The 13682-nt window shown below is 36.7% G+C and overlaps 1 protein-coding gene across 14 annotated transcripts in view; it reads left to right on the top strand.

Moving 5' to 3' along the window:
• RBMS1 (RNA binding motif single stranded interacting protein 1) overlaps positions 1-13440 on the top strand; it is a 239500-nt gene extending 226060 nt beyond the window's left edge. For 5 of the 14 annotated variants that reach the window (XM_083840873.1, XM_083840868.1, XM_083840866.1 and 2 more), the window contains 8 exons: positions 9-115; positions 1010-1059; positions 1152-1245; positions 3785-3835; positions 5950-6060; positions 6717-6797; positions 8009-8093; positions 10908-13440. In XM_083840873.1, the coding sequence (XP_083696999.1) occupies positions 9-115; positions 1010-1059; positions 1152-1245; positions 3785-3835; positions 5950-6060; positions 6717-6797; positions 8009-8086 (572 nt within the window). In that variant the 3' untranslated portion in view covers positions 8087-8093; positions 10908-13440. Of the gene's footprint in view, positions 1-8; positions 125-1009; positions 1060-1151; positions 1246-3784; positions 3836-5949; positions 6061-6716; positions 6798-8008; positions 8094-9085 lie in introns of all 14 variants that reach the window. The other 9 variants (XM_083840865.1, XM_083840867.1, XM_083840870.1 and 6 more) reach the window with 4 other exon arrangements.
• Positions 13441-13682: the final 242 nt, after the last annotated feature.

The following is a 13682-nucleotide window of genomic DNA, read 5'->3' as shown; positions in this document are numbered from 1 at the left end:
CTTCTCAGTTCCTGCAGAACCCTTATTGTGCAAGTTTGCTGATGGAGGACAGAAAAAGAGACAGAATCAGAACAAATATATACAGAATGGAAGAGCATGGCACAGAGAAGGCGAGGTGAGACTTGTAAGTCCTCCCTTCAAGCTCTAGTGTGGGTGTACAATAATGAATACTTATGGAAATGATAGGCATTGAGACTTCTTGGCTCGGCACTTTGGCATATTAAAAATGTGCAAGCAACTCTTGCCTGACAGTTTGCAACTCTATAAAATACTTAAATGTACCTTCCTTAAGGGGGGGAGGGGGGGGGGGGGGGGAGCAAAATGTGAAACACTAAATCCTACCTCATTAAAGTGAACAATAACATTTCCTTCACCTTGGTCAGGAATATACCTGAACTATCTTTCGGATACTGTAAAGCAATCTGGAACACAACTTCATTTACGTATAGTAAATAATCCCTTTTTTTAATGAAGAACTGAAATGCATGTCCATTTTCTAAAATTAAAATAGTGTACTAGTGCAGTGCAGCATTAAATTTTTGGTTTTGTCAAAACTTTTTAAAATCTTTAATGTTCAAGATAATACTTTCATAGACTTTCTGTGGTTATCAAACCTAGACAACTCTTATGTATGAGACAACAAAATTCAAATGTGTCTTCTGAAAAACAGCACTCTCCATTCATTTTTATAGTTAATATGTTGTAGGCAACACCCTAACATAATCATCTTCATGCCCCACCTCTCAAACACATGCATGTTCTGTAAGCCAGGTATTTCATAGATTGCATTTTGTTCTCGCTGGGACCTTGGAAACTTGTACTTTTAGCCAATATCACTGACTGTCTTTATAATTAGTTCTGTCAATTAACCTTTCCCTAACTGTACAATAATAAACTATCTCAGTACAAATTTTCACTTGAAAACAATACAGCTAATGAAAGACTAAGAGAAATAATTTACAATCAAAATAGATCATGTCAACTCTTTCTTTCCACTTTTTTTTTAAAGGCTGGAATGACACTCACTTATGATCCAACCACAGCTGCTTTACAAAATGGGTATGTTAAATACTGGCACACTAAGAAAAAATGTTTGCATTATGAAAAATGCATAAAACTGGCATTTAATAAATATTTCTGTATTTTTCTAGATTTTATCCATCACCCTACAGTATTACAGCAAACAGAATGATCACTCAAACATCTATTACGCCATATATTGCTTCGCCGGTTTCCACATACCAGGTTTGTATTTAGAACTTAGTAGCTGAAATGATTCACTGGAGTTTATTTATCAGTTGCTACATACATCTGGTTTTCTGCATTCTCTAATAATGCTGCATTTTAATGGTCTCCATGCTGTACAGCATGAGACTGAAGGCCTTAAAAACTAAAGGTGTGTTTGTTTCAGGAAGCACAGCAATTTAATGACATGTGTTGTCCTGCCAAACAAAGGCTCTAAATTGTGTGGTGATGGCTACGGTGTTTGCAGCCACTTCTGCATATCATGGTCACATTCTTTTAATGTCAACAATGTATAATCATTTTTTATTTAAACCTTTCTTGGTTTAGGTAAATATTACGTCAAAGATATTTCTCCATGATTTTGAACTTTTCTTCAAGTTGTTTCAGCCCACACAAAAAGAAGTCCAGCAATCGTGTTTCATAGGTGGTCTAAGAAAGCTACAGAAACAGGCTTAACATTAGAGAAGGAAACTTGAAAAAGAGTTCTGAATTGATTGTATGAGCATTCAAATTCAGTGCTTTCACATTAGGAGTAAAGCGTTTAATAGTTGTTGTTTTTTTTAAAACCAAAAGTTACTTTATTTTGGACAATAGATATTAATCATGTACATATTCTGTTCTTAGGGCCCAATCCAAAGTTTTCCTGAAAAGGGGTCTCTTTTCTCATTTTTATAGGTCTTGTCTCAGGTCCCCACTATGGGGTATTGACAATGCAACACGCTGAGAAATGGCATGAAGCAGTTTTTGTACTTTGATGTAAATCAGTTAGGAATGCTCAATTTTATGCCATCGTACACTTCAGTTTGCAAACAACTTGCATTTAATCAACTAGCATGGCAGTCTCAGCTGTCTGATTGGTAATTACTACTTGAGACATGCCAATTACCACAACACTAGCTAAATGATTACCTATTTTGGCATTTCACTGTCTAACACCTAAGTTTTCTACCTGTGGGCCATCTTGTCAGTATTTTTGGGCAGATATACCCATGTACTCTCCCATTCTAGGTGAGAGCAATGAGGAATATTGTCTAATATTAGTCTGGAGGTCTATTGCCTTCTTGCATGAGCAGAGTTATGTAGGAGGTGTGTGCTCTGGGATAAAGGGCAGCTGGATTCATTTTGTATGAATTTCTGAGGTGACTTAAGCAACAAAATGTTTGCTCTCAGTACTGTATTTTTCAGTATATGGGATCATTCTGCTTTGTACAGCAGTATCTTAAAAATTACAGCAATCTCTTCCCCAGAAAAGTATTCCAGTGGAATTAGCAGCTGTTCTTTATTAAAACATAAATTATGAATCAATATAAGACTCTCAGATATTCAGAATCTAAGTGAAAGTTGAAAGTTGGCATGGAAACATGCTTCTTGGGGAGTACAGTGTCGCTTTTCTGGGCTTATTGAGACAGGCAGGCCACAATACTGTATGTTTCCCAAAATGTTGTTACCAGTGTTTCGGTATACATGACATAGAGCTTAAATTGTTGTGGATGGAGTTACTAACGTCATGATATCTAAAGTGCCACAGTAATAGGAATTGAAAATTAAATTGAGGCATTCTGTAGCGGGGAGGAAGGAGGTTCCTGGCCAGGAGAATTTCACAATGTAAGCATTAGTCACATCGCCATCACTGATCTGTTCCACTGAAACTGGCAGCATTCTGTCATCTACCCAACAGAACATATCATGAAAGCATGATTTATTTATTTTTTCTTTGAGGCATGGTATAACCTGTTCCTAGACATATTCTTATTAAAGGTAAACAAATTTAATAAAACTTCGGCTAGTGTTTGTTTCTACAACTCCTGTATACCCAAATGACAGTACTAAGCCAGTTACTATCATAGAGGGAGTAGATTAGCCAAAGCTTTAGTCAGGCTGTACCAGTATTTTTTGCCATTAAGCTTTTGCCTGGGGAAAGGGAGGGTTCAAGTGTTTTCTCTTTTTTACCATTCCGTTTTTGAACTCCTGGTTGCACTTTTTCTTCTTGAAAAATAATAATAATAATAAAAAATTACTTTGATTTGAAAGTCAATGCCAAAAGCAGGGAAGAAATGTTTCAGTCTTGCAGAAAGCACCTCACCTCACCTTGATTTTTTCAAGTGGTCTGTGTATCTGTCCTGTTCACAGGACACTGGGGAAGATGATGGAGGCATTTAAGGGGTTTTAAATGTCTAGCAGCAGTGGTGAGTCACTTCTGCATGGTGCAGGTCAGAATCCTGCTTTATCCTACACAAATGGTACCTACAGGACAAGAAGAGGAAGCATTTTCATCTAGCCTTCAATATTTCTTGCAGCGCATTTTTTCAAAGAGCTGTTGCAACCAGCTCTTTTTAACTAAGACAATCATATAACCTATTAGAGTACCTTTTACTCCTTTTAATTTACCTTGTTATGCAAAGTTAGGCATCTTGCCTTGATTTAAGCATTTGGGTAATCATTTTTTTTTGAGACAAAACGCGCCAGCTGCAAGAGGAGGGGAATAACATACTGCAATGTCTTCATTAAAAAGAATATTAAAATGCCAATTTTGTTCTAGGTTCAGAGTCCTTCTTGGATGCAGCCTCAACCGTATATAATGCAGCACCCAGTAAGTTTTTATGCTTCTCCATTGTTGTGTTACTGATTGTGTAAATACTTTATGTAGTTTAAACAACAAGAAATAGGCTACTTCCCACCCATTATCTTCCAGAGTCTTGACAATTGCATCATGATGATTAAATCATGGATGAAAACAGAAGAGAGAAGGGATGATCCTGACCTGAACTGGGGCCTCATCTTATTAGGAAAAAAAAAGATAACTGCCTTCAGGGTATCAAGATGATGAGGACAATTAGATTTACCAAGTTAACATCCTGAGGAAACTTTTTAAATTTGTTTTTTTAAATGAAGAACATTTTGCAGATACCAATGCTTTACATACTGTGTACCTATCAAAAGCTGCAGTTGAAGACTCAAGGTTTTAGAATAGCTCTAGAGTAGTTCAGACTGGATAATTTGTGACAGATAGATGGATGTGGCGATATAAATGGCACCACAGGCACTCAGTTGAAAAAACCTGCATAGCCTGTTCTGGCTACACCACTCATGAGTAATGCTATTCCCCTTATACTTTTGGTTGTGGCATCTATACCAGACTGTCAGGTATTCTAATCTATACTCTCACGTGATGTTTTGCTTCTTATCTATGTCATTTGCCAATTGAGTACTATTCTGTCTGCGAACTATAAGACTTGTTGATATGAGCATTACAAATAAGAACAGGCACTTTTCATATATCTCCTGCAGTTAACAAACAAGTCTGTTTCCAGGTATAGAAAGGCTATTGTCCTGACTTTAGTTAACCTCTCCATGCAGATTATGGAACGTAAATCTTTGTGGCAGAACATTTTCTTCTTGTGCGTGCAGAGAAGGTGGTACTGAACCAGAGCACCTTCTCACGCACTTCATTGTTGTTGCATTTGTGTTTTTTGAATGTTAAACACATGCACAACTGGTTTCAACTTTTCTCTGTCAACACAGATTTTCATAAAAAATAATCTTACAAATTATGCTGTAAAAGACACAAGTTAATATGTTTTAACACTATATCGGTTTTAGAGGTACACAATATGAGATTTTGTAGCTGAAAATAAAGATCTAGATTCCTGCCTTAAGTTTTAGTTTTGGCCTGTGCAAAGACTAGTGCTGTCTTACTCATTTGCTTTGCAGAGAAGCCTGCAGTCTACAGACAGGAAATTCTTTCAGTGTTTGATGTGCCTGTGACTCATTTCAGCTACACTGGTCACATGGTTGTTTTTCCAGCTATACTCTGTAGGGTTTTTTTTTTTTCTTTTTAAGGAATAGTTACAGATTCTAAATACTGGCTTTCAGTACACCACAATTATTTCTGTTAGTTTTGAACTTCCATCAGTTTTAATCAACACTTCTGCAAGCACAACTCATACAAAGTGTTTGGAAATGTGTTTTTGCAGAACATGACTGGTAAAATGAGATCTGTTGATAATCTTCCATTTCAGATAACTCTGAAAACCCTACAAGTGTGCCCTGCATATTAAGCAATCTTGAGTGTTTAAAAATTATAATTCACTCTTTATAGAGTTAACAAAATAGTACAAGAGTGATAGAGCCGTTCTGGTAGTTGGTATTTTCACAAAAGAACCAATCAGCTTTGCTAACCCACTCTTTAAAAATTTGTGTGCTAGTGAAACCTGCCTTTCAGTAGGGCAGCTCTGTCTTGTGTGTGAACATCCTATGTGTGCAGGTAGAATTCCCCTAACAGAGATGTTCCTCCAAAGCCCCCATTTCTAAAGATGAGACAAAAGTTTCTCCTTAAAACCTGAAATTCCAAAGCTTAAGCTAAGCAAATCTGTACCTGGTAACGGTGCCAGTTTTTAGTGTAAGGTCAACATGTGGTTAAACTCAGATGTTAAACTAATTTTACAGTGTTTTCAGCAGGTGTCTCAAGTGCACTGTGTGTAAGTTGCACATTCAATAGGAAGTCAATGCAGTACAATTATCAAACTGTGCAAAACGTATGTGCAACAAAATGCCCAAGACCTGTGTCCTGAGTCAGTCAGTGCCTTGGACTAAGGAGATTTTGTGGTATATCCCCTTGGAAGGATAGCTTATACTTAGACTCAAATCAAAAATGTAATTAAAATCTGAGTGTTGCCTTAATCATTTCTTTCTCTGTTTTAATAGGGTGCTGTACTGACTCCCTCCATGGACCATACCATGTCACTACAGCCTGCATCAATGATAAGCCCTCTGACACAGCAGATGAGTCATCTTTCATTAGGCAGTACTGGAACAGTATGTAGCAATTTAATACAAAATAGAACTTTTGCAAGTGGAAAATATTGCGTGTAGATCAAAATATGCATGTGCATTTTACATGTTAAAAAAATCCTCTGTCGTTCAATAAAACATTAAGAACAGTCTCCATATATAAATCAGATTCAGCATTTTTTATTCAGTCTATTAACTGGTCAGAAATAATGTAAACAAACTAGATAAAGCAAATGAGAAGAACCCAGGAGGTGACTCCAGAGCCGGAATGTAAAAGAACCAACAGTTAATTTTACTCTTCAGAAGATCAGAGTTGGTGAAAGTTATACATAGGGTGCAACAGAAACTAGACCAAAAGAAGAGATGCAGGCTAGCCTCTAAACTGAAGGACCCATCTTTTCTGAGTAGAGAGTATTTAGAAAAAGAAAAAAAAAGATGATGATAGGGATTAACTGAGAGAAAAATACTTTGCTTAGTCTTTGAAGGCTAAATTTGATTTTTTTTAAAGAACATATCTCACTTTTCTGAAAAAGCAGTTGATTTCAAACAGAAAAGTTTTTCTCATGCATTATTTTGAGGGAAACATTCAATATCTATTAAATAATGTCATGGCAGGTATTTTGAATACTCTTAAATTGACACTGGATTTCAACTCAACTTAATGGACTGTCTCTTTTTAGTACATGCCAGCCACAACAGCTATGCAAGGAGCCTACATACCCCAATATACACATGTCCAGACAGCAGCGGTTCCTGTTGAGGTCAGTATATGTTATAAAAGACCAGAAATAAGAGACATAAATATACTCTTTTTTGTTATTATTATTTTTCCCAATGAGAATTACCAATCAAAGCATTTTAACTGTGAACATACTATGATTACAATGTATATTAAAACTATGAAGTGTCATTATTCTCAACTCAAATGATTAGTATTATAACAAAGAATGGTTTGTACTTTTAGCAGATAGGTCTCCTGTATGACTGTGGCTCAGCCAAGCTTTGCGTTCTGTGAAATGTAACTGCCAATAGGAACAAGGCCGGGGGGGATACTGTAGTTTTGATCTCCATTTAGTTTTCCAGTGAACAACAAACCCTGATTGTGATTTTTTGGAAAGAATCCTAATTTTGCCCTAGGATTTCAGGGTACTGTTCATATTCACCAAAGAAAACCCTCTGCAACTCCGGCTAAAAAGCACAGCTAAATGCTAGACAGTAGTCTGCCTGCTGTTTTGACTTACCTTCCACTTTTTTATGGATCAGTATTTTCTTAACAGAGGAGCTAGAGAAGGCATACTGCAGCTCTTTTATACAGAGTGAGTGCTAGACAGTCTCTTCCAGAGTTTATAAGAAAAATGTTTAATTTCACAGTGTATTTTTGAGAAACACTAAAACTTGTTTGGTTCGGTTTACTCATCTGCTAGAGTGGGTCAGAGAAAGACACTCAGTAATTAGCTGCTTGCACACTATCAGAGCACCTCAGCTGAATTAATTCCCTGGTCTCTGGGGGTTCATGTGCAAAGTTCCAACTAGAATTCTTTGTCTTATCTAGTGCCAATGACACCATGATACTCAAAGAGATAGTGTTTATACATGTAGTAAGTAGATCTCATTCTTCTTGCTGCCCCTCAAAACAGAGGGCAGAATGCTCTTTAACATTTGCAGGTAGAAAATATACAGGCAGTTATTTGCTCCCCTTATGTATTTATTTCTATAAGGTGAAGGTTTTTAAATTAATGTCAAAACAGCTGAAGAAATAGAAGGTTTGCATGATCATTTTGCTTTTCTTATTTACTTAAATGTAAATCAATGTGAAGTTAACAATTTAAATCTGGAATTGGAATACCCCACTTGGGAAATGTGGGGTTTTAGACTTTAAGACTGTTAATTACACAAATTGCATGGAGATACAGATTGCAGGTAATGCTACCTGATTTTGTTTCCCATGTCTTTTCTCCCTCTTCCTTCGCAGGAAGCCAGTGGTCAACAGCAGGTTACAGTAGAGACGTCCAGTGACCATTCTCCATATACATATCAACAAAATAAGTAACTGTGAGGTAGGGGCTCATCCTGTCGCATGAAAGATGTGAATTCAAGGATGTTTTTTCCATAACATACAGTACTCTGTATGAAAATTCTTTTTTATGTCATATAAATAACATTGATAATATTTGGGGCCGGACACTTAATTCAAATTTGGCCAGATTAGAAGCAAGGAAGAGGAGTTCCAGAAGTGACTTAATGAATTATGAGTTATAGCACTTTAATACTTTCTCTATAGCATATCTGGATTATGTTCTATTTTAATTTGTTCATCTTGTATACAGCATGCTGTGTACAAGAATAACAATGAATTAGTGAAAAAACAACTAAGCAGAACATACCAGGTTTGCAAGCAGCTTTGCAACTGACTTACTGAGTAAGCAGGGGGGTGGTCTGGTAGAAATCCTTGCTTTCACCTATTCTCTTAAAGACTTCCCTGTTCATCCTTTATTCTGTGAAGCAGTAGTTTGGTCCAGAATTTTGTCAATTACTTTTTAATCCATGTCCTAGTTTGGCTCTAATTCCAGAGTTATTTATTTATCTTCCTGCTGCAGGTTTCCTGTGTTTCTGCTTGCATGGCCTTTCCCTACTAACCATTCACTAGTTTTATCCTAACTCCTTCCATATAGCATTTTGCTTTCTGTAGATTGCCATTCTGAAAACACTGTTTGCAGTAACCAATCCCATCTCCATCCTCCATGTTTTAGAATGCTGAAATTTAGTTCTTTCCTAACTCATCTTTTTCTGGGTGCTTTGTAAATCAGGCAACTGGACTATGTAATATTTTATCAAATCTTATTAGACCTCATACTGAAAAATTCCATTCAGCTACAATAATGTACTAGAGGTGGTCTTAGAAGTGTTTGTTTAAAGCCCTCATGGCATTTCTAAGGTACTTAAAAACTATAAACAGTTATGTGCGAGGGTTTTCTAATTGTGTGATACTCTCTTTAAAATGTATTGATCTAACAGTACACACATTTTGCCATCACCTTTGATTTTGCAGGTCAGCTGTGTTATTTGACAACACTGTTCTCATCCCCATTATTGGCATAACAACTTCTTATATGTTCAAGTATGTAAAGATAGAAATGAACCAATTGGGAAACTTCGCACATTCAACAGATGGCACAGTCTGCATAGCACAACATATGACCTGTGTTTATTATTTTAGTCTGGCCAAATGCCTGCATCTAGAGAAAGCCCACATCCTTGATTTTCTTCCAGGGCAGGGAGAAAGCAAAGCCACAGACTCTTCTCGTTCTCCATCTCCTAGCGTTAAAACCATGGCTCCTGCATGTTTCCCATGCCAAGGTTATTGGCTGGTGTTAACCACTTTTCAAGGAATTATTTGTTTTGCCTTAAGTCTTCCCTGTGGGCATGTAAAACCTTCTTACAAACAGAGATCTGTGGTAGACGGGGAAGCAGAATCCTGCACGGCATCTCCGCACCCTGCCTCTCCATCAGCGTGTCGGTCTCTTTCCCATAGACTGGGTCCATAGGAGGAGCAGCACGTAGTCTCCTGAAAGGATGAGATGTGCTGCCATCTGAGACGCGTTCTGTAACGACGACTCTGTAGCATACTGAGCTCTGTGAGCAGCTCTGGGCTTTTTCTGTAAGCCAGTCCTCCGTGTATTTTTATTCTTCAGAAGTACTGCTACCCGCGTTTATCTGCACAGGGAAATCTGTGTGTGCAGTGACTGTGGCAGTGGGAGCGGGCACGTGGGGAAGGTTAATATGGTTCAACTGATTTCAGCCTCGGAGTATGGCGTTTGGTATTTCTGTCCCTAGAGCATGCCGGTACTTGTCACTTTTCAGACAGGTGAAGGGGAGGGAATTGACGGTTATTTCTTGCCCTAAATACAGTGAACACTGCGGTCTCTTAATTGTTGTGGTTTTGTCACTATTGACAAATTGAAACTTTGTTCTAAATGCGTGCACAGCACTTTTGGAAATGCCCTGTTGAAAGTCAGCATACATATTGCCATAAATAAGTGGTAAATGACAACTAGAACATTCACACAAGCTGATGCGGTCTATCAGAAATACCCAGCATCTTACCAAATACATTTAGTATACCCTTACCAAATACATTTAGTAGCTGTATAGCTTCTTTTCAAAAAAGCTGCTACTATATCAAAATAGTCAAAGGGACTTGAAAAAAGTGTGTTATAATTGTATATGCACCTACAAATATACAAACCTTAAATTAACAGACTTTGTCTTGCCTTGAAAAATTCAAAAGTTGTCTTAACTTTTCATTAGCTGAGCATTTTTAAAAACCCATCTGGCAATATAAGCCAATATAGTAAATGGAGAAGTCTCCCTTAAAGTTTAATGAACCCTGAATTACTGTTAAATATTAACTATCTACCAGGCACAGTAGCTGTCTTTGCATTAGCTGCAGTACCTTGTGCTTAGCCTCCCTACGGCTGCACCAGAAGGAAATTGTGTTCCTTTTCCAGAGATCAAAAGCCTTCGGGATGCAGCAGCAGTATGCTCACATACTCAGCTACTTTTGGTCAGCTAAAAGGAAACAAAGCAAGAAAGGAGATAGCTTTGAATGCAGCCTTCCAGTTCCTCGGTGGGCATTCTGCATGCTTATCTTTATTAGAGATAAAGGGGGAAAATATGCTGGAAGACTGTATCCTGGCAAGTGACAAGCACCTGTAGAGCCGCCTGTGTTTGCTTCTCAGATCTGTGCTCAGATTCACGTAGTCTGCTCACAGCTGTCTGAAATAGGAAATAATTCAGCTTGTAGACAGCTACAGTAGAAAAATGAATGCAATTCGCAACTCTGCTCTAGCTCTGACCTTTCTGTGTTGCAGATGTCCAGTGTTGACCTGGCCTGGAGAAGGGTGCAAAGGCTGAAACAATCATGGATTTTACTGATCAATTGTGCTTTAGGAATTATTGACAGTTTTGCACAGGTTCTTGAAAATGTTATTTATAATGAAATCAACTAAAACTATTTTTGCTATAAGTTCTATAAGGTGCATAAGAAAAACCTTAAATTCATCTAGTAGCTGTTCCCATGAACAGGTTTATTTTAGTAAAAAAAAAATTTTTATCAAGTGTTATGACGCAAAAAAGAAAAAAAAAATCAAATTTCTGGGTATGCACAGATGACCACAAAGACTTATTCACGTGCATGACAGAATTTGTGTTTTGGTTTATTTTTATTTTGTTTCCTTTTTTTTTCTTTTTTTCTTTTTCTTCTTTTTTTTTAATTGTATGAAATGGGTTTTCTGAAGTTTCAAATAGTAAAACATCTAAGATGATGTTCTGTGCTTGCAGTGTGTGAGTGTTGCTTTAGTGCTGTGTTGCAGTTATAGTGTCTGGTCTTTTAGCTTTCTGTTTTTCTTTTAATGTAGTGTGAAGTGTCTTATCCTTTTCTATAAATTCCAATTTGCCTTAAATCTTTCGATGCTGTAGCTGTTTCAGTAAGTAGTCCAAACTAATGGTGTAGAATGCTTTGACCAAATGAGCTGGTCTATTATGCCTTGTAAAACAGCAGCATAGGGCTTTTAAAGGTAGTCAATAAAAATTGCTGAAAATTTGGCTTTTTTAATGTGTAGTAAGTGTTTTTAATGATTTTTCACATAATATGTAAGGTAGTGAAATGCAAGAGGGGGAAAAATGTTTTGTGTGAAACACATTTTCTGACTGGGGAAATTTTAATAGGATAAATTGTTTGTAAGGCCATATGCCAATAGTTCCCTCTGGTAGTTTGAATGACTTAGGAACTCTGCTGTATGATGCAATGTAAAATCTTTTTTTGCCTTTTTTCAAAAACTAACTTGATGTTCTAGTTTTAGCGTAGGTAGAGTAGGGAGTTTGGGGTGGGGATCTCACCGAATGTTTTTGTCCTTCCTTTATACTAATGATAGTGCTTTAGGATGAGGATCATGCTGAGACTTAGCAAACAGAAAAGTTGCTGTTAAAGCAAAATGGCAAAAGCTAAAGGACTCGTTTTCAAACATAAGCTGAGATGTGAGTAAAGGATAATTGATTGGGTACTAGCTCTCTATAGTAGGTAAATAAAAATAAAAAGACTTGGCACTTTTAAAAGGTAACTTTACCAAAGAACAAAGAGCCAGTAACCAATAATTCTGATTTGTCTCAGCATTACGTCTTCTGTACTCTTTATTTTTGCCGGACCAGTTTGCGGTTAGGAGAATGTGCCTTTTTTGTACATTTGCATTTAGGTTTTATAATTTTAATTGATGTATGGACACAAAAGCATGAAGGAAGACTTGGATCCAAGCAGTGCCACACTTTACATCATCACTACAAGTGTTAAGTGTAAAGAAAACCAATTTTGAAACTATGAAATTCCTGATTCATAAATACACAGTTATTTGTACTTCACATATTAGATAATTCACTGCTACTAAAGCTCTTTATTACGATTGCATATGTTTTAAATCAAATGATAAATTAAGTTGTCTTCCAAAACTGTGTACTTCTCTGGTCAGCTGTATATGATCAGTTATCTACCTCAAAGTTTATTTCCTTTTGTATTGGGACAGGTTGCTGGCCCTCCCTGTTTCCACAGACCAAATCATCCTAGCTCGGGAGCTAGGGCTAAGCAGTTGTTTCTTTCAAGTATTTTTTAGTTTTTAAATTTTGTGTGAGTATTGGAGTATAGATGTCGGTGACATTTCATAGTTTCAAAAGTAAATTGCTGCTCTGAGAAGTGTAGATTCTAGTGAAATACATAGTCATAAGAGATGTGTTTTTGTTTTTTCTTTTTTTAAAAAGTTGTGGTATTATTGGTTCTATGCTCCCTGGAATATTACTGCTTTGTCAAAGTCCAGACTTTCTGCAGCACCTTTCCTGTATCTGGTGAATTTCCAAGCCTAGATCTCTCACTACTTGATACTTTTGCGTTAATTAAAACTGCAGTATGATAGGTGTGTTAGAGGGAGGGAAGAGCTGCTGCCAGAAATGTCTGAACTAAGTGCCATACTCATTGTCTGGGTAAGATTTGGGAAATTTAACCTCTGTACATAAAGAAATAATCAGTTACTTAAACATCACATAGTAGACAGCCATTAAATTATAAAAAATTAATTTATGAAGAAAGACCTTTTGTACAGATTGAAAAAAAAAGATTTTCATAGAGATATCTATATGATCAAGAGAGTTAATTTTTTATTTTTGTTTTACTAGTGCCACAAACTTGCCAGTGGTAACTTATTTGTCCGGTTCAAGATAACTCTGTAGTTTTGTTTCCTAGGACTTGTTGTTAAACGCCAAAAGACATTTTTGAACTGTAAATTTGATTAGATTGTTAGCTTTTTTCTGTTTTATTTCTTTGAAAACTTTTGAATAAAAAAGATCCAAAAAAAAAGAAAATGCATTGTCTTTCCTTCAGCTGTTCCTTTACTGGGGGACAACCCAAACAGGTTATCATAAAGACTTCACCTTCACTTTGAAGTGTTCAGCCTTGCTTTGTGCTTGACGGTCTGGGTTTTTCCCTCCTTTATCATTCTTTACAATCAGATTTTAACTCTTTCAAACCACATTACAAGTCACTCACTCTTTCAGACAAAACAGGAAAGACAAAAAATAAATGATCAAATACATCTGATTTGAAT

Source organism: Anser anser (assembly GCF_964211835.1).
Source record: "Anser anser genome assembly, chromosome: 6".
In the NCBI taxonomy this organism is placed as follows: Eukaryota; Metazoa; Chordata; class Aves; order Anseriformes; family Anatidae; genus Anser; species Anser anser.
This window is presented reverse-complemented; position numbering and strand designations above follow the sequence as displayed.